The sequence below is a fragment of the Lampetra fluviatilis genome, chromosome 34 (genome assembly GCF_964198595.1).
Source record: "Lampetra fluviatilis chromosome 34, kcLamFluv1.1, whole genome shotgun sequence".
NCBI lineage: Eukaryota > Metazoa > Chordata > Hyperoartia > Petromyzontiformes > Petromyzontidae > Lampetra > Lampetra fluviatilis.
The window spans coordinates 9,303,785-9,323,657 of record NC_136308.1 but is presented as its reverse complement, the minus strand read 5'-3'; the positions used below and the strand labels follow the sequence as shown (position 1 = coordinate 9,323,657).

Sequence of the window (19,873 nt, the reverse complement as noted above, 5' to 3'; positions counted from 1 at the left end):
TTTCGCCACGCGCTATTGCGAGCATCTTAATGTCATAAATACGGCAAACAAAAAGGCGCAAACCACGTTTCATCGCGCACTACTTAGGCCATCTTTAGGAGTTTGAGCGATGGAGCCCACCCAGTAAACGTGCAACGTCGGGCAACATTGGTCCGACGATTTCAACCACATGCCAACGTTGACCCAGGGTTGCATGTTTACTGGGCAGGGGGGGGGGGATCCCTCACTGCAGCTGCTGAAGATGCCCGCGGCAGTACGTGGCAAAAAGACAGCATTTGTGCTCAGCACGCAAAGCGGATCAACCTGGAACGCCACGCTCCGATTCCGGGCGTCCGCGATCACCCGCGTGGTGACGACGCCTCGGCACGCGCGATTCGATCAGCCACCGTCCCGGCGGGCTCCACAAACGGGCCTCCTCCGCACGTACCCTCTGCGTGGACCGACGCGGAGATGCGCGGGGGCGCTGGGGGGCGGCCGTACGGCTCCCAGTCGCTCCGTCGCAGCTCCCAGCTCCAGCGGTCGCGGCCGTGGAGAGGTGGGCGCAGCATGCCGCGGTGCAGCACGTTCTCCGTCCACGCCTGGTCCCCGCGATCAGAAGGAAAAACGATGAAGGCCTCCCGTGTAGCCTCAGACTGCTGCTGCTCTTAGCGAGCACCTCTGAAGGTCGGCATGGCACGACGTCTCAACTATTAAAAGATCGACTATTTTTTGTATTTACCGGGTAAGGCCCGCTGAGCTATGTAGCAAATTTTTTTTCAGAAACGGCCTGTCCTCGACGAAGTGGCTTATCACGTGGAAATTTATATAGCAGCCAAATGCTCTGAACACACGTTGATTCTAAATGTGGAGGGAATAACCGGAGGACCCGGAGAAAAATCCACGTGGCCACGGAGGAGAGAGACATGTAAACGCCAAATATACAGCAGGCGTCAGGGTCTGGATCGAACCAACGATCTCCTGCATACCAGGCGAGGGAGTTAACATCTCGCCACCGTGGCACCCCATGAAGGAGTGGCGTATGCAGCACCATGCCCGGCCGCCTTTGCCTCCCCCAATTCCGATGTGTACATTCGGCACCGGTGTACTAATTTAGTGCTGGGTCAGCCTAGGTGAGGCCAGCACCGGTTCAGATATATGTCACCGATGTTAGCCGTGAGCGGCAATCGAACTCGGGCTGCCGGGTTCACAGTGCAGTGCGTGAGCCACTTCGCACGACGAGGAACAACGTCCACGCCCCCGTTTCGCGGGATGCCACGAGACTCGTCAAGTGCAGCGGAGTGAGTTGGTGGTGTGGCCAATGGGACAATTACGACGTGAAATATCGGTTTCTGCGCTTTGCTAAAATTTCATCTCAGAATTAAACTATTCCTGTTCCATCTTGATTTGAAGCTTTCATGACTGCAGGAATCCATACTCTTTGGTTCTTGTAAAGTCACGTAGGTAGAAAAATAAAAGATCACGACGTTTCAGCAGTTTTTTTCTTGCTGTGGTTGTCCCACCTGATGACGATTGCTTGTGTTGCGATCGAAACGTCGTGATCTATTATTTTTCTACCTACGGGACTTTACCGAAAGAACCAAAGAGTATGGATTCCTGTTCCCTACGTCTCGCCAACGCACACGCACACATGGACCGGCACTGGGACGAGTGCGTCGCTTTGTGGCGAGAATGCGCAATTGAATGGTTGAGTGATTGGGAATTGAGAGGCAATTGGTGAGCAGTGGATTTTGTTCAAAATATATATTTTTTTAAAACAAATGTTTCCCAAGGATGTTTAAATGCCGCCCACCACTCAGGCAGCCCCGCAACTTTGCCCGCATCACGTGTCCGGAATTATCTAAAAGGTAAAGGTGCAGCCCTGCAATTGCGTGGCTCAACTCCCTGCTGGTGGAAGGTGCCTCTCCATTACTAAGAGTTATTTGAAATTGTACATTTCCTTGGTGAGGATATTATTTGTTATTTTACACAGACCCCCTGTAGTAGCCTCGCAAGGCCACCAGGGGTCAGCGGATGACAGGTTGGGAACCGCCGCTCGAGAGAACGCTTCGAGGCCAGCGTTCGTCATTGCAAGGCCCGCGGTGTCACTAGCGGCTCCTGGTGGCCTTTAGTGCGGCCCCCGACAATACACAAATGTGAAAAACCCCATCATGCTGTCACACCCCAATTGTTTCAAATGAACGGCGGCTCTCACATTCTTATTTTGTACGGCTCGCGTAGATGCAGAGCAACCACTACAATTTCACGTTCAGGTTGATCGAGCCAGATAACTGCGTCAGGAGCAGCGGAGTGGTATCGCTGCAATGTCTCCTTCGTATTGTGGATCGGGCACTGCGTCGTTACACGGTCTGTCCTGGGTGAGCACGGTCACACGCTCCTGGAGAGTTTTTAATTTCACATTTGTGCGACGGGTATCTGCATCTGTCATTGATGTCGTGTCGGCGAAAGCGGCCCCCCTCTGAAATTTGTGAGGAGCACTGTTCTAGGAGGTAGTGTGGCATACACTTCAATACGCCTTGGAGGAGGTGCGAGTGCCCACACGCTACCCCACCGCAGGCGACCTGTCCATCGACTGCGGTGAACCCAACTCGTGAACAAGAGGCGGGGTGGCTGGTGGGTGGGGGAGGGATTTGAGACTCTTGGCTAGCCCGAATCTTCTGTGTTGCAAGGCCAGAGTGTTAACCATGACATCACACCTTTACCGAGTTGACAGGCCCAGTGCAATAGATGATAATCATATTTTCATTTTATATTGCGTAATTCATGCTAATAGCATCCCACAATGCCGTACATTAATTATATTATGATGATCAAATCCCATATACAGCCACTACCAAGCAAATAAAAACCCTACCACTACCAAGCAAAATCAACAAATTAAGAAATGGCACCAAAACAAGAGGCAGAAACCAAAAAATTATCGCTATTTCAATTTAAGAAACGTGTCTGTTGTTCCAACCGCCGCGCTGGGAGATCCAACCGGCAACAACCTCCGGATTGCAAGTCCAGGTTGACGACCATTACGCATCCCGCACCGCGGCAGTGACGTTTAAAACGAGGGACAACATCCAAAAACGCCTCTCGGACGATATCGGGGCGACCCCTCTCCGAACCTGCGACCCCTCCCGGGCCAAACCACGACGGTTTGCCGGCTCCGGCCAGACGGAGGGCCCTCACCTTGCGGAGCTCCTCCCGGCGCGCGGAGTCCGGCTGGAGCGGGTGCTCGTTGTCCCGCTGGCTGTCCGAGGGGCCCGGCACGGCGAATCCCCGCGCGGTGCGCCAGGCGGCGCGGGACCGGCGCTCCTCGTCGCGCCGCGCCTCCGCCTCGTCCACGGGATCCAGCGACAGGGAGGCGAAGGCGAGGGCATACGAGTGGCGGGCGCGCGGGTCCTCCTGCGGCGGACAGGGCGGCGCGGGGGGCAGACGCGGAAACGATGAAGCCGCCCCCCCCCCCCCATCCCGCACGTGCATCTCTTCCTCTTTGACGAGCGCGGATTTTTTTAATCGATCGCTAAAATTTTTATTTTAGGGAACACGCGCGGAGAGCGACAAAACGCACAAATGCGCAACACGACCCACCGAACGACCGCCTCACTAACGCCGCGTTGACCAGAGGCGCGAACGTGCGATCTCTGCGTACGGTGGCCTGGGAAACCCGCGAGGGGAGGGTGGATCGCAAGGACCAGATAGGCAGACGGACAGCGTCCACCGCCCGCGACCTACCCTGTTGAGGTGCTCGCGGAGCGCGGAGAGCGCGAGCTGTCGCCCGTTGAGCGACTGCGAGCTGTAGTAGGGCGCGTCTCCCGGGAGCAGCCAGACGGCGCGGCCGGGGGGCCGGCACCGAGCCACGGCGAAGCTGGCCTCGCGCACCCTCTCCAGGTTTTCCTGCGCTCTCGCGAGCGGGGACCATCGCAGAGACGCGCGAGCAGGGAAACACATGTGCGGAGAGGCTTCAGATCGCGACCGAGCTGGGATGGCACTTCAGTGATCCCAAGTTCAAATCTGATTTTAAGTTGTCGGCAAGGGACACTCATTAAACATATTACATAATTATCTTCTCCCCCTCCACACCCAATTTTCCCTCCCCCATCCCCCCCTTCCCTTCTCCACATTCTCCTCCCCCTCCTCCTCACCTTGACGTGGTCCACGGGCTCCTCAGGCTGTCGGTGAACGTACTCCGGGTTCCAGTTGTCCAGCCGAGGCCGGGGCTGTGGGGTTACAGGCAGAACCCATCGTCACGATCACAGCACCGACACGGATCGGCAAGCGCCGATACTCGTGCTCGCAATCCGGATTAAACCACGGGGCTTGTGGGGCTGCAGCCTGACACCCCCGATTTGTAAGGCCCCCCCCCCGCCCCACCCCAAAAAACCTGTGCACTGCTTTGTAACGGTTGACATGCAACGCTGTGGCACTCCTCCAGGCAGTCTGGTTAATGAGAGCCACTACCTTCGATTTCGCTGTACAATTCGGGCATCACATTTAACGACTCGAAATAACAACGGTGATTAACGACGGGAGAGTTGAGCATGGGTGGTAGTAACATAGTGGAGGGAAGGAATTGGATTTACACAGCAGCGCCCCACCCCCGCCCCAAAACTAACACAACCCCTGGGGCCCCCCCTGTCAAACTTAGTCCGGATCTCATCAGACTCTTGGACGCTAAGCTCCCTATAACGGGGAGTCATCCTGTCCACGCGACGATTACTCCGTGGCTTCGACACACTCTGGTGAGCGAGCGCCAGGCATCAGACATCTCAACTAAATTATTAGACTATTTTTTTTTCCAGGTAAGGCCCACTGAGCTGTATAGCTCTTTTTTAGAAGCGACCTCGCCACAAATGATAGCCCAACGTAGTGGCTTATCACGTGGAAATGTATAGCAGCCAAACACTCGAAACGCGTGATGTTGATTCTAACTGTGGAGGGAAAAAGCAGAGGACCCGGAGAAAAATCCACGCGACCGCGGGGAGAGAGACACGCAAAACTCCAAATACACAGCAGGCGTCAGGGTTGGGATGAAACCCACGGCCTCCTGTACACCAGGCGAGGTGGTCAACATCTCCTAGCCACCTTGATGATGATGAGAGAGAGAGAGAGAAAGACACGCAAAACTCCAAATACACAGCAGGCATCAGGGTCGGGATGAAACCCACGGCCTCCTGTACACCAGGCGAGGTGGTCAACATCTCCTAGCCACCTTGATGATGATGCGAGAGAGAGAGAGAGAAAGACACGCAACACTCCAAATACACAGCAGGCATCAGGGTCGGGATGAAACCCACGGCCTCCTGTACACCAGACAGGGTGGTCAACATCTCCTAGCCACCTTGATGACGATGAGAGAGAAAGACACGCAAAACTCCAAATACACAGCAGGCGTCAGGGTCGGGATGAAACCCACGGCCTCCTGTACACCAGGCGAGGTGGGCAACATCTCCCAGCCACCGTGGCGAGACGGCCTCTGGCGGGGGGGATCGTTACCCTGCACTTCCTCTTGCCGCCGGGGAGCGCCAGTGGAGAGGCGCTCCTCCTGAGTTGCAGGGTGCTGGGGCCGCGTGCGGACGAGCGGCCGGCGGAGGAGGCGGCGGCGGCGGCGAGCGAGAAGAAGGACGAGGAGTGAAGCGCCGTGCCGGGCAGGACGCAGAAGTGGCGCGCGAGCGATTCCAGCATCCCCGGCGAAGGCAGCATCTCGGCTCGCACGACGTCGCGCAGCCTCGATGCCCCGCACAGGCTCTCCAGCCTGAGCGGGATCGGTGTCCCGATTGTGAGGAAGATTTTGACATCTCTATCATGGCCGTCGTCGTCAACATTATCAGCAGCAGTAGCAACAACAGTGGCATTTTACAAATCATAGCCATACTAATTAGCAGAATCAACTGGAGCAGAATCGTGGGCAGCAGAAATTTCAACAACAGCAAAACCATCATCAGTCAACACCACTACCGAAAGAACCAAGAAGATGAATCCCTGCAGTCACGAAAGCTTTAAATCGAAATATATAGCTCTTTTTCAGAAGCGAACTGAAAAATGAAAGCGCAACGAAATGGCTTATCACGTGGGCATTTATAGCAGCCAAATACTCTAAACGCGCGTTGATTCTAAATGTGGAGGGAAAAAACCGAGGACCCGCAGAGGGAGAGACAGGCAAGCTCCGAAAATACAGGCGTCGTCACGGTCGGGATCGAACCCACGACCTCCTGCATACCAGGCGAGGCAGTTAACATCTCGCCGCCCTAACCCCACGCCCTATGCACGCGCGTCCCACCTCTGCATGGCGCGCATGGCGAGGGCGGCGCCGCGTGTTCCGGCGAGCGGGAGCAGCGCCAGTCCGGGGTCGCGCAGCGTCCGGCTCAGCGGCGCCCGCAGACGCAGGGCGCGCACGCGGGCGCCCAGCGCGGCGAAGGCCCGCACGGCGAACCCCGCGCTCGAGTCGAACAGCACCGCCACGCGGCCCGGACTCGAGCTGTCGGTCACGCGCAACGGTAGGGGGCCCACGAGCCACGAGAGAGCGATTTCAGGACGATCGTGAGTTCGTCTGAACACTCGAGTCCGGCGTGGTCACGAATGCGCCACTGCGCTGATCACGCAGGCTAAGCTCTGCGGAACAACTGGCTCAGATTCAAGGATGGATTGCAAACATCTGCCGGAGGTAACTGGCTCCACGTTGCTGACAATCCGTGTCAGCAACCAATCTTTGTCAGCAACCGTTACCGGCAACACCTTAACCGTAACCGCAGAGGGTGGGGAGTGGTGGGGGGGGGAATTTGGCACCGGTTCACCATTAGGCTGCTGCCGTTCCCGGCTCGCCTGCGATTCATCCTCCTGGTGCCTCCGAGTCGTTCTTTCTCTCTTCTAGAGCGGGGGCGTAGACTGCGCGTCGGCGCAGCGTTCCAAGTTAAAATGCTCAACCTTCGTTGGAAAGTGATCGTAAGTCGGTGCATTCAGCTGCCTTGAGCTGGTGGCTATCACGGGCGGAACGAACACAGGAATGGTGCCGTTATCTTGAAATGCAAAGCATTTCCGGGACTTCCTGTCTTGTTTTTATTTTATTAAACATCATGAGGAGTGCAGCCCTGCTCGGCGGGCAGAGAGGGGCTCTCACGCTGGATACGGGGGACAGAGAGGGGTGGACGAGGATGGCGGTGCACAAACCTCGGAGCGAACTCCTCACAGAGACGCCGCACGGCCCCGTCCCTGGGCCCCTCCAGGGCGAGCAGGTGGTGCTCCCCGTCGTACACGTGGAACCCCGTGAGCAGATCCAGACTCGGGTCCCTCTGCTGCTCCTCCGAGAGCCTGTCGCGAGGAGTTGCGGGGCAGGGGGGGCGGTTAATTTTGCACCGCATCCAAATTTTGAATTCCTGGTGTCTCGCCCATGTTTTAAGCAAAACGTCGCATTATCTAATTAAACACTTTTCCGAGAGCATTATTGGCGAGCTAAAACAATTGCATTGTGCGCATTTAACGCATCATTATCATCACGGTGCATGGGCAGATAGCCCGAAGATGTCCATTGCACATTTCGTAATTGTTGTTTCCACTTTCCTCTGCCTTGTGCCAATATGCTCAAGTAGTGCCACATCTTTTTGGCACCAATCTCTTCTGTTGTTTTCAAGCCATTCTCTGTTAGGTCTTCCTCTCTTTCCAGTTCCTACCATTTTTCCGAACATCAGCACACTTCGTTTTTTACTCTGGGGGGTACACAATCCAGTGGATATCTGAGCCAGTCCCAAGCCTGGATAAAACGCGTCGGGAGAAAGGGTTCCGATACTTTAGCCATGAAGAAAGAAAGAAAGAAGAAGAAAGGAATCCAATGCACACGACGACCATTAATCAGTGGGAGACGTACAAACACAAACTCCACATACAGATCAAGGTACGGTCGGCGGCGGGACTCACGAGTAGGCCGACAACGCCCTCTCGATCACGTGCATGGGATGCTCGTCGAGCTGCAGCGCCTCGGCGTTCCTCATCAGCATCTCCTCCTCGAGCTCGCGCAGTCGCAGGGCGACGACTCCGTCACTGCCGTCACTGTCGTCGTCGTCGCGGCACGAGAAGCGAAACACGACCCGGCCGAAGGGACCCCCATTCGCCTCGACGTCGCCGCCGTCCTCTCCGAGCCACTCGTCCAGGGCGTGCCGAACCTCGACCCGCACCTTGAGGCTCGCGCCCGACTCCGCGTACCCCCCGGCGGCCACGTGCTCCGCTCCGTCAACCGCGACATGCTCCTCGTCCTCCCCGTCGGCCGGAGCCCGGCGGACGCGCCGAGCCACGATCGGCACGCTCAACTCGACGAGGCGGTCGCCCAGCAGGAGGTCCGACAGGTCTATGAAGGCGACACCGTAGGAGTCCCTCTCCTCCTTATCGCCCCCCTCCTGCTCGTTCTCCTCCCCATCCTCCTCCCCCTCCGTCGTCTCGCCGTCGTCGGCGCGACCCGGCGGGTCTCCGCGGCGGTCGTCGGAGCGGTCGCGGCGGAGGTCGCGGTCGTGGAGCTCTACCCGGAGGGGAGGGCCCCGCAGCAGCTGGGCCACGCGAGCGCGGCCCAGGAGGCCCAGGGGCACGGCGTTGACGTCGTCGAAGCGCAATCGGGGGCCCTGGGCGCGGCCCTCGCTCCGGTGCGGGGCCAGCGGTGCGAAGCGGTAGGAGCAGTACGCGGGCAGGCAGCGCTCCTGCAGCACGCGGACAAGCGCGCAGGGGGAGGGGGTTGGCGGGGGGGGGGTTATTTTAATTGAGAGATCTTGATGATTAATAGAGATGACGATCTCCCTTCTCCCAACCCTTTTCTCTTTCCCCAGTATGTTAGTTGCGCCGCGGTGGCGAGATGTTATCTCCCTCGCCTGCTATGCAGGAGGTTATCGGTTCGATCCCGACCCTTGACGCCTGCTGTATATTTGGAGTTTGCATGTTCTCGCTGCATTCACGTGGATTTTTCTCCGGGTTTTCCCTCGACATTGAGAAACACGCGTTTAGAGTATTTGGCTGCTATAAATGTCCACGTGATAAGCCACTTTGTTGAGCTTTCATGTGTGGCCATGTCGCTTCTGAAAAAGAGCTACACAGCTCAGTGGGCCTTAGCTGGTAAAATGAACAATAGTTTAGTTTACTTACCTTTCCCCTTACACTATTAGCCCTCCCTATATAAATCTTCCCGCCCCTGCACGTGGTCCTCACTTGGGTGGGACAGCGAGTGTCCAACTTCCCCCTACGCAAGGTCCCGCCGCGCCGACATCGGCTTGCTGTTTGTGGAGTTTCTGTTCTCCTCCGTTTGCAATTGGCGTCTTGTACCGGGCTCGCGTTGAATTGCAATAAAAACTAAAATCTGATGATGATGATCATCAACATCATCATCGTCTCTTGGAAAAAACTTCTCCTGTACATCAAGCAGTCCCCCTCCTTAACCTCCTTCTATTCCTCTCTCAAAGCTCCACCTCTTCTCCATCGCCTATTCTCTTCCTCTCCCCTCCACTCCTTCCCGTCACTCCCCTACCCTTTCCTGATCCCTAAGTACCTCTCTATCGCTGTCACGCATTCCTCAATCCTCGTTAGGCCCCTGCCATCTAAATAATTCCACTCTGGCACCGTTTTCTAAAGCTATGTCAGGCGCCTTGAATGCTTGACAATTCGCCTGTACGAGATCACGATCATTTAAATGAACAGACGATGATCATGATGTCAGTCGAGTGCTGCACGTGCTGCTGGGTGACCTTGAGCACAGAGTAAGGCACGGGTGCGGCGGGCAAGCCGCTGGCAGACACGATGCGGACGATCATGGGGTTGAGTTGGAGACTCTGCTGCTCGCTCAGGATGGGCTCGCGGCACGAGACGCAGCACAGGGCGTCGAGCAGGCCGGCACACGGGTGGGACGCGCGCCCGCACGCCCTGCGCTCACCTGCAGGGGCGGGAAGGGGCGGGTGGGCAGTCGGCAAGGCACGGGTGTTTAATACAGAATCATCATCATTTACTTGTCCAGGAAAGCTACGGGGCTCTTTTTCAGGAGGGTGGATCATTATCAACCGGCATACCTTGAAGTTAACCAACATTTAATGCAACGAAGGAGTGGACAACTACTCACACAGTGGGGTCCCTGAACCTAAACCCTAATCCTGATCCTAACCCCCCAACCTTAACCATAAACCCCAACCCAAACCCTGATCCTAACCCCCGCACCTAGCCCGACAACCTTAACCCTAAACCGCAACCCTAAACCAAACCCTGATAACCTCCCCAAAGAATTGTAACAACCCTACTACTACGACGACCACTACGAGCCAAACAGCTGCCACTACCGACCGCAAACCCCAACCCACACCCCAACCGCGAGGACCGCGACGCAGCGCGGCCCCTACCGGCTACGAGCCGCGCCATGGGCACGGTCAGCCCGAGGGGCCGGCGCGGGGCCCCCCTCTCCGCGGCGTGGGCGCCCCCCGCTCCCCGGCGCGGGGTCCCCCTCTCAGCGGCTCGTGCGTCCCCGCGTCGGGGCTGTCGGCTCCCCGTGGCGCCCCACGCGCTCCCCGCACGGCCACGCTCCTCTCCACGTACGGGCGGTGGAACTGTGCGGCAGCAGCGACGGGCGATCAGTGATGCTAATAAATAACAGATTCCGATTTAAAGTCATCGTAATCACATCTTCATTGAATTCATCATCATTATCATCATCATCATCATCCACGCATGTTCATTTTTAACCCATCATCATCGTCGTCATCGTCGTCGTCGCCCACTGTCATGTGGTCACGAGCCGTCGTCGTGAATGCGGTGGCACTCACCAGCCGTGCCCTTCTCGTGCTGCCCTCGCCCTGCCTTGCCCTCCTCCTCCTCCCCCACCTCCTCCTCCATCTCCTCCTCCTCCTTCCCGGCCCCGCGTGCCCGCGCCGGCTCGAGCTGCGCCAGCATCCTCCGCACTAGCTTCTGCACGCGGTCTGGGGACACGGCGCCGGATTCACCAAGGGTTCCGACCGACCTCGGTTGTGCGTCGGCCTGTCGGTCGGTCATTCACTCACAACACCTCAGTTTGTTTCATCACACAGAGAGTCGCGTCGGGGAACTCTTTGACCAGAACAGGGACTTTTCAGTTGATGATGATGATGATTAGGAGGAACGTGAGAACTTTGATGTAGGTAAGAACAACTGTGGCCGAATGTCTTCACCGAGTGGTGTCGCCACCTGGAAAATGTTTAAATATGTCATATATTCCGAAGTCGGCATCCTTAAAAATGTACAAATATGAACTCTCATAGGCCTAGGTTCTCCTGAAGATGAGGGTCAAACTACTTGCCCTCGGGATATTGGAGTACCCAACATCAATTTTTTTTGGGTTTTTAGATTTGAAAAAGATCTGGTGTCACATTTGAATCCATCGCCCCGACAAAACTTCCACATGGCGACTTTAATTGGCCCAAGTTAAAAAAGATCGGCACGTGAGGTGTTCATGTTTTTTTTTCTAAGTTATAAGTAGGAAGTGAAATGTGCCACCTTGCCGAGACTGGGGCCAGGGGTCTTCCACTGCCTCCCACATTACATCCCCATCGCAGCTCGTGCCCTAAGTAGTCAAAACATTATCTCCTCCCTTTAAATCATCAATCTTCCTTCCAAACATATCCTGAAGCAAACATTTAGTGCTGGCTACAGTCAAATTTGCTCATGGCATTTATAACTTTGATCCTTACCCATGTATCGAGAGTTACATTTTAATGTGACATTTTTTTTGAGGGACTGTGTGTTGTGTTGGTGTGGTCTGAAACTATTTTTGGGCGCCACGGTGGCGAGATGTTATCTGCCTTGCCTGGTATGCAGGAGGTCGTGGGTTCGATCCCGACCCTGATGCCTGCATATTTGGAGTTTGCATGTTATCCACGTAGTCACGTGGATTTTTCTCCGGGTCCTCCGGTTTTTAGCTCCACATTTAGAAGCATTCATTTACAATATTTGCCTGCTTTAAATTCCCACGTGATAAGCCACTTCGTTGAGCTATCATTTCTGGCCAGGTCGCGTCTGAAAAAGAGCAACATAGCTCAGTGGGCTTTACCTGGTCAAATAAAAAAAAAACTGGGTTGTAGTTAGTTTAGTTTTTGTTGTGCTGCCTTGCCAAAGATTGCATTTAGTGTTGAAACATCGGCAGGAATTGATGCGCTTATGCAAATATGTACAGATAAAATGTATTTCTTCCAGTCTAAACAAACACTCTGATTTTCATACCCAAGCGCCCGGGATCCGTCTCGGAGCGCAGGCGCAGTCCCGTGGGCCGGTCGTGCCTGGCCCTCTGCGAGAGGCGCTCGCGGCCCTCCCACACACGCAGGCGGCCGGCCGAGAGGCGGGACGACATGAGGGCCAGCATCTGCTCCCCGGACGGGGAAACGCGGGCCTCCTGCTTCCACGCCACCCACGAGCGCGGCCCCTCGGACCATGCGCGCACCACCTGTGGGTTGGGGGGGGGGTTGGGCGAGGGAGTTAAGAGGAGTCAGGCTGGTGGCGAGCGACTCGGCACGGGCCCTGGGTCGACAATGACGACGGAATGGCAGGCAAAGGAGGGGAAACACTGTCGGATAAAATAAAAAAAGAACATCCGCGACGAAGAGAATCTAAACTAAAATAAACTTTTTATTTTACAATGTGTAAGGCTCACTGAGATCTGTAGCTCTTTTTCAGAAGCGAACTGGCCACATGATATCTCTACGAAGTGGCTTATCACGTGGAAATGTATGGCAGCCAATACTCTAAACGCGTGATGTTGATTCTAAATGTGGAGGGAAAAAGTGGAGGACCCGGAGAAAAATCCACATGACCATGGGCAGAGAGATCATGCAAACTTCAAATATACAGGCGTCAGGGTTGAGATCGAACCCACGATCTCCTGAATATCAGGCGTGGTAGTTAACATCTCGCCACCACGGCGCTCCAATCAGTGATGAGGCCAGCCCATGCATAAGTTGTGGAAGGATCTCTAGATTGAAAACGAATTTCTTTGGAACCACTTTTTGTATCTAGTTTGTTGTTCTTTCCCGCACCTCCGATTAACACGGCTGGCTACGTACGGCGTGAAAGAAGTTCAACATAGTACAACCCCGCGACGACAATCCGACCGAGATGTCTCCCATCATCATGGCACCTTGGTGTCGCTACCGCTGTAGACCCTGGCCACGGAGCCGTAGAACACCACGTCGGCCTTCTCCACCCGGCCAGGCATCAGGAGGAGCTTGCAGTGGAAGCAGGCGGTGGCTCCCGCAGCTTCGCTCGCTCCAACTCCCGCGGCTCCATCTCCTCGCGGGCGACCCCGGCGCCCGGCGGCTCCAGGCCGGAGGGACGCGGCCTCGCCCTGAGCGCCCTCCGCTGAGGTGACAGTGGCGGAGGGTCGTGTGCGTATTTTATTTACAGTTGACTTGTTTTACCCAGGAAAGCCTCGTCGAGTCTCAGGACTCTTTTTCAGTCGGGGGCAATGATCACAGAGTAGATCCCAATTGAGACGTTAAGTGGTGCAATTTATTTTACTTGGCAAAATTAAACTGAATAAAACTGTTTTTATTTGACCAGGTAAGGCCCACTGAGCTATAGAACTCTTTTTCAGAATGGACCTGGCCACAAATGGTAGCTCAACGAAGTGGATTACCGCGTGAAAATGCATTGCAGCCAAATGCTCGACGCACATTTTTCCAAATGCAAAGGGAACAAACCCGGAGGACCTAGAGAAAAAGCCAAGCGGAGAAAAATAAAAAATTGCACCACGACCCCACCACATAATGGCCCACGCTTGCGAATGACGCCACGGGATCTGTAACGTCCACCGTGAGCAGACGTGCGCGTAGAATTACAGGTGAACACACCCGCGGTATTAATCAGGGCGGCCGCTGGATTCGAACCGGCGAACGCGTTGCCCGCTGTGCCGCGTCTCCGCCCCTGTGGAGAGATGTCCGTCCATGTTCTCTACGAGGCTCCTGCGAGCGACCCAGCTCCAGCCCCAGCAACAATAGCCACAATAACAGCGTAGCCTCTAAACAAAGACAAAGATCCCCCGTATGGCCTGGATAGACTGCTGGGGCAAGTGCTGTTAGCGAACACCGATGAAGGCCGGCACAGCACACGCGGGGGTGGGTGGCCAGCACCACGCTCGACCGCCTTTGTCTCCCCAGTGACGATGTTTTTACACACCACGCCAGGTATTAATTTGTGGCCGAGTCGACCTAGGGGAGGCCCAGGACCGGTTCAGATAATCATCACTGGTGTGAGCGGGAATCGAATTTGGGTGGCCAGGTTCGTAGCGCAACGCGCTAAACCGCTGCCCTACCGCTCCCCACACGGGAGGCATCCGCGGACCGTTCCAGCAACAGCCCCAGCACCAGTGAATTCCTTAAACAACAGCACCAGCAAATAGCACCAATTGCCTGTAACAGCGATGGCACCAGTAATACCTTCAACAGCATGAGTAACAGCAGCATCAGCTACAGGTAACGGAAACAACAACGGCAGCACTCGAGCGACTGCGCCGGCTTGGACAGCCCACAGCTTACGCACCAAGGTTACAGCCACCAGCTTCAACAACAGAAACGGCTCACAACACGGCAGCAGTTCCAGCATCAACGACGACTTCAGTTGCGCCAACAGAACCCTCCGCTACAGCTTGAACTGTTTCAGCAGCAGCAACAGGCTGAGGAACAGCACCAAACTGCAGCTTTAATGACCACAGCACCAGCAGTAGCAACAGCAACACATCCTCGACCGCAGCCGCCAATCTCAGCTCCAACTCAATGGTTTGATTTCAGCAGTGGATCGAATCACCAACCCACACAGCCTGGGAAAGTCGCCGGCGATTTTCACGAGGAATGGCAATTAAACAAAGAAACGATTTGTGGTTGCGCCTTTAGTGACTGCAGGGCTCATGTGGATAAATTAATACAATAGTGTACAACACAGGCAAATATCCCCCATGTAGCCTTAACAGACTGTTGGGGCAAGTGCTGTTAGCGAGCAACTATGAAGGCCGGCACGGAAAACGAAGCGGTGGGTGGCCAGCACCACGCCTGGCTACCTTTGTCTCCCTAGTCGTGATGTTTACACGTCGCACCAGGTACTACTTTGAGGCTGAGTCGACCTAGGGGAGGCCCAGGACCGGTTTAGCTAATCGTCACCGGTGTTGGTGGCCGTGAGCGGGAATCGAACTCAGGTCGCTGGGTTCGCTCACACACACACACCTACATGGAACGATGGAATGTATCTCTTGAGTTAAGAATCCTTTTAATCGATGAGTGCATTGCACTAACATAATCATCATCATCAACCAAGGTTTATCCACTGCTGGTTGATAGGTGTTGGCAAAGCCGCCGTGTTCTTTCACGATCTTGCGATGTTCATACATTATACTCCTTACATGTCGATCCACAATGTGTGTTTTGGTTCGGCCACGCCGTAGTTTTGTGGTAAAATTATTGTCGTTAACTCTCCACCACCCGACAGACGTGTTGCTTATACGTGGCTGGAATTCAACGTCAACAAGAGTCATATAATAAAAGCCCCAGCTGCCGGTGCCGAGTAGGAGGTGTTCCGGGTCCGAATTACATCGAGGCGTTGGCAGTGTGAATAATAATAATAATATCTCTGTAAACTTGACGACCGTGTCATGTGATGGAGAGCGATTTACAAAAAAAAAACGACCACGCGGCCCAACCCAAAAACCTAACATGGATCAAATGCATTGGTTACGAAAACCAACGTTTTAATTGAATCCTATAAAACATCAGCTGCACACTCGGCGTGGCTCTACCCCAATGACTAATTAGCGTAATGAATGATGCATCCCATGGGGTTCCTTCCACGTTTTTTGAAGAAAATAAAAACAGCGCTAAGTTCCCAACTCCCCATAGTTCATTCAACACATAGATTGTAAATGTTGGCTCTTCAACACACCGGTGTGCTGTACTGGTGACGAATTGGCCACGTTCTGTTTACGTGACAGCCCTTACTAGTTGGCTGTGTCAGGTGGTGGTGGGGTTTAACGCCACATTTATATATCCCCATAGTTCACCTTGCTTGACACCCGCATTGTTTCTCGGGTGGCTATTAATGAACACGTAAATGGCATGAATGGCACGATGCTGATCGTTGCATTGATGCAGCCAGAGACACGTCGTGATAAATCAGGGCGCGATTCATAAACGAGCTTAATTATTGCTCAGAGCCCGTGTGAGCCAATTACCGCAGCACGCAATCAGTCAAGGCGTCTGAATAAAGCTGATGTCGGGCAATTATGCCTGAATTTGGCTGCTGCTAAGTGTTACGCTTGCGAGTGATCGGTGTGTATCGGTGATATTTGCACACCTGGTACGGTGTGAAAGTATCGCCACTGGGGAGACAAAGGCGGTAGCGCGCGGTGCTGGTCGCCTTTCTCGTGTGCCGTGCCGGCCTTCACAGGTGCTCACTAACAGCACTTGCCCCAACAGTCTGTTAAGGCTATACGGGGGGGCCTTTGTCTCTGTGTCATAGTTGAGTGAGTGCTGGATGTGTGAGTGTGTACTCTGTGCTGGGTGCGTGTATTTGGTGTGTAAGTGCGCGTGTAACTGGGTGTGTATGTGTGTGTGTGGGGTATATACTGTTTGTCTGAGTGTTCCGCATACAATGTGTGTGCGTGTGTGCGTGCTGGAAGGGGGCACGGATGCACGGGTTAGGTGTGCGAGTGGGACTTGGGTTCTGGAGCGCTTTGGAGTGCGTGGGTGCTTGAGTATGTGTGGTTGGTTCTGGGTTCCTGTGTGTGTGGGTGCCTATGTGTGTGGGTGCCTGTGTGTGTGGGTGCCTGTGTGCGTGGGTGTCTGTGTGCTTGGGTGCCTGGGTACATGGGTTCCTGAGTACATGGGTGCCTGTGCGTGTGGCCCATGAACTTCATGGGTGCGTGGTCGCGTTTCACACCGTTGGGCAGAGCGAGGGCAATGGTGACGGTGACCGTGAGTTCATGGCTTGGACTCGGCCCCTGTGTCGGGGTGCCCCCCTCCACATCGCCGGGCCCCTCTCGCTCCATGGGGCTCCCTGGTCCCTCTCCGCCGACCTCGGCAGAGGCCGTGGTGTTGCCACCGTCCTGTGTGCGCGCAAGAGCGTTGCACGCGTTTTAATTTATTTTATTACGAATATAATCAACTAATGGAGAGTCAACGGTATTAGCATTACATATCAATCATTGGCATCATCGTCATCATTATATTGGTACGAATATGCAACGTTATTTTGATTTAAATATCAGCAGCAACGTCATCACCATCACCACTTAGATACTAGCCATGGTTGTCATTCCCCGGTATGTCAATCCCTCGTCATCAAAACGTAGCGGAATTCAATGTTTGTGGGGAGGCATTCATTCAGCAGTGAATTCATAACGGGCTGAACATTGTTCGTCAGTACTGTATTTGATGTATCCAGTAAAGTCACACTGAGTCTCAGGACTCTTCTTTATTTCAGGAGGGTCCTGCTACATACGGATATTTGTCCAATATTATTTATGAGAGTTTGGTCGAAAAAAACAAAACAACTTCCTGCAGAGAACCCCGAGAAAATCCATCACCTATAATAGAGGGTTTTGGGGTTAGGTCGCGTAAATATAAATGTGTCGTTAAACCCGCCACCACCCGACACAGCCAACTAGTAAGGTTTGTCACATAAACACAACATGCCAATTCGTTACTAGTACAGCACGCCGGTGTGTTGGAGAGTAAACACACAACATTTATAATTCGAGTACGACGTTTCGACAGTAATTACAACTAGCATCAGGCGACAGCCTGAGTTATAGAGAAATCAACTTGTTTCGTTCTTAAAATTATGGATAATGGATGATATTGATCGCGAAAGCCTACGTGTAAAAAAATCCATCACCCAACACACAAGTACATACTAGGGGGTGTTCACTCAATACACTCAGGTAATTAGAGTTAACACCCGTCTTCACTAAACAGCAATAACTACAGTAGTGGACTTGAGCAGCTCGTAAAAGAAAACACACACCAGCACGTAGCGTCAAGGGCAAACGAAACGATTTTTTTTTAAGTGTGGGTTCATCCCCCTCGCGGCGCTTCTCCGATACCTGCGGTTCCTCGTCCATGTTGACCCCAGCGAGGGTCAAGTTGGAGTTGTGTGGTGGTGGTGATCGGTCAAGTTGGATGTCCGACAAGGGCAGGGGGGGGGTTCAATTGGGGGGGGGGGGGGGGTTATCCCCTGGATGCACTCCATCCCACCCGGTCGCGTCCCCGGGGCTCCTCGACCTGTCCCCCCATCCCCTCTCGCTCGCCCCGTTCACTGCGTGGCGGCAGTCGTTAAGAGGGGCCGTGGAAAACACACGGCGGTGAAGGCTGTTGCCACAAACGGTAGCTATGGCTACTCGCGGCGTTCGTTCGCCCGCCCGCCCGCCTCGCCAGGCCGTTCGGCAGATTGTTGGTGGTGGGGTAGCATGGGCAGGGCAGGTTCAGACATCACTCGCCGCCGATGTTAGCCGTGGCCCGGGGATTTAATTCGTGCGGTGCCAACGTTTGGCGAACGCAGCACCGCGGGAGATGGTCACTGTTCCACCCGCTCCCCTTAGTTTTGAGGCTCAAATAAGTTCGGTTCCCCGCCTACGGAGAGCGTCAGTGGGTGAGTGATATCCGAATCCGTCGTGGGAGCCCGCCCTCGACCAATCAGCAATGGCCAGCGTGAATCAAGAGTCAACCCACATGACTGCTGGGGCGTGGGAAGGCCGTCATCCAGCGGTAGAATAATGATAATGACATGCCCCTATTTGTGAAACAGAATCAGAATCTTTATTTATACGGGATGGATCTGATGAGCTATGAAGATCTTTAGTCGCATATGTCCAGGAGTAAAAGGTTGTTTTTGGTTTGTATGCCAGGAGAGTCAAATAGTCGTACGACTCCTTTTCAAGAGAGTCCTGTATTGAGTGTTGATTTAGTTTTGTAAAGGCGCTTTGAGTCAATTAAAAAGAGAGTTTATACAAGTGGAAGGAAACTGGTAGCACCCGAGGAAAGCCCACACGCGAGAGAGGACAACTCAATCCCCATACGGATAGACACAGATGGCGATTAGCCCATCCGCTGTACTGCCTTCTCCTGGCGAGCCACCAACTCTGAATCTACGTTGAACTTCTTTTGCACCGTACGTAGCCAACCGTGCTAATTGGAAGTGCGGGGGAATGGTAACGTGTTAAACACAAATATAAGTTCTAAAGAACTGTCACACTCGCCTCCACAGTAAACTATAAACTAAGCTAAAAAATGTATTTCATCAGGTAAGGCCCACTGAGCTATGTAGCTGTCTTTCAGAAGTAGCCTGGGCATAAATGATAGCTCAACGAAGCGGCTTATCACGTGGAAATTTATAGCAGCCAAATACTCTAAACGCGTGATGCTGATTCTAAATGTGGAGGAAAAACCCGGAGAATCCTGATAAAAAAATGCACGCGACCACGGGGAGAACACGCAAACTCCAAATATACAACAGGCGTCAGGGTCTGGATCGAACCAACGATCTCCTGTATACCAGGCGAGGTAGCTAACATCTCGCCACCGTGGCGCCCACAGGGCTGGGTTACAGGCGTGCATAGCCACCGCTGCCCGTATAATGGGAATGTGTAGTCGTCGTAAATGCGTCGTCATGTGTGGCGGAGTGTCCGTGAGTGTAAAATCACCTCGACTTGCTCCACTGCCTCGCAGGAGACACGGCAGAGGTATTCCAGGCACGCCGAGTTACACGCAAGCGCCACGGCGTGTTTATAGTCATGGGGTTTGTGCAGATATCCACAGCTTGGACTCGCTGGGGTCAATTCGCGTGGGCCAATGGGGTCGGGGTCACGAAAACGAGCCCCTCGATAGTTCAAACAGCCCCCACCCCCCCATCCCCTCCATTCATCCGA

The 19,873-nt window shown here is 54.3% G+C and overlaps 1 protein-coding gene across 1 annotated transcript in view; it reads right to left on the bottom strand.

Annotated features, from left to right (window-relative positions):
• CFAP92 (cilia and flagella associated protein 92 (putative)) overlaps nucleotides 1-19,873 on the bottom strand; it is a 31,697-nt gene that overhangs the window by 3,863 nt on the left and 7,961 nt on the right. The window contains exons 4-17 of the mRNA XM_078872548.1: nucleotides 16,888-17,053; nucleotides 13,103-13,323; nucleotides 12,193-12,412; nucleotides 10,764-10,916; nucleotides 10,344-10,547; nucleotides 9,702-9,886; nucleotides 7,897-8,666; nucleotides 7,153-7,293; nucleotides 6,266-6,463; nucleotides 5,482-5,740; nucleotides 4,131-4,205; nucleotides 3,721-3,882; nucleotides 3,175-3,390; nucleotides 428-578 (exon numbers count right to left, since the gene is read on the bottom strand). Of these exons, the coding sequence (XP_078728674.1) occupies nucleotides 428-578; nucleotides 3,175-3,390; nucleotides 3,721-3,882; nucleotides 4,131-4,205; nucleotides 5,482-5,740; nucleotides 6,266-6,463; nucleotides 7,153-7,293; nucleotides 7,897-8,666; nucleotides 9,702-9,886; nucleotides 10,344-10,547; nucleotides 10,764-10,916; nucleotides 12,193-12,412; nucleotides 13,103-13,323; nucleotides 16,888-17,053 (3,121 nt within the window). The remainder of the gene's footprint in view (nucleotides 1-427; nucleotides 579-3,174; nucleotides 3,391-3,720; nucleotides 3,883-4,130; nucleotides 4,206-5,481; nucleotides 5,741-6,265; nucleotides 6,464-7,152; nucleotides 7,294-7,896; nucleotides 8,667-9,701; nucleotides 9,887-10,343; nucleotides 10,548-10,763; nucleotides 10,917-12,192; nucleotides 12,413-13,102; nucleotides 13,324-16,887; nucleotides 17,054-19,873) is intronic.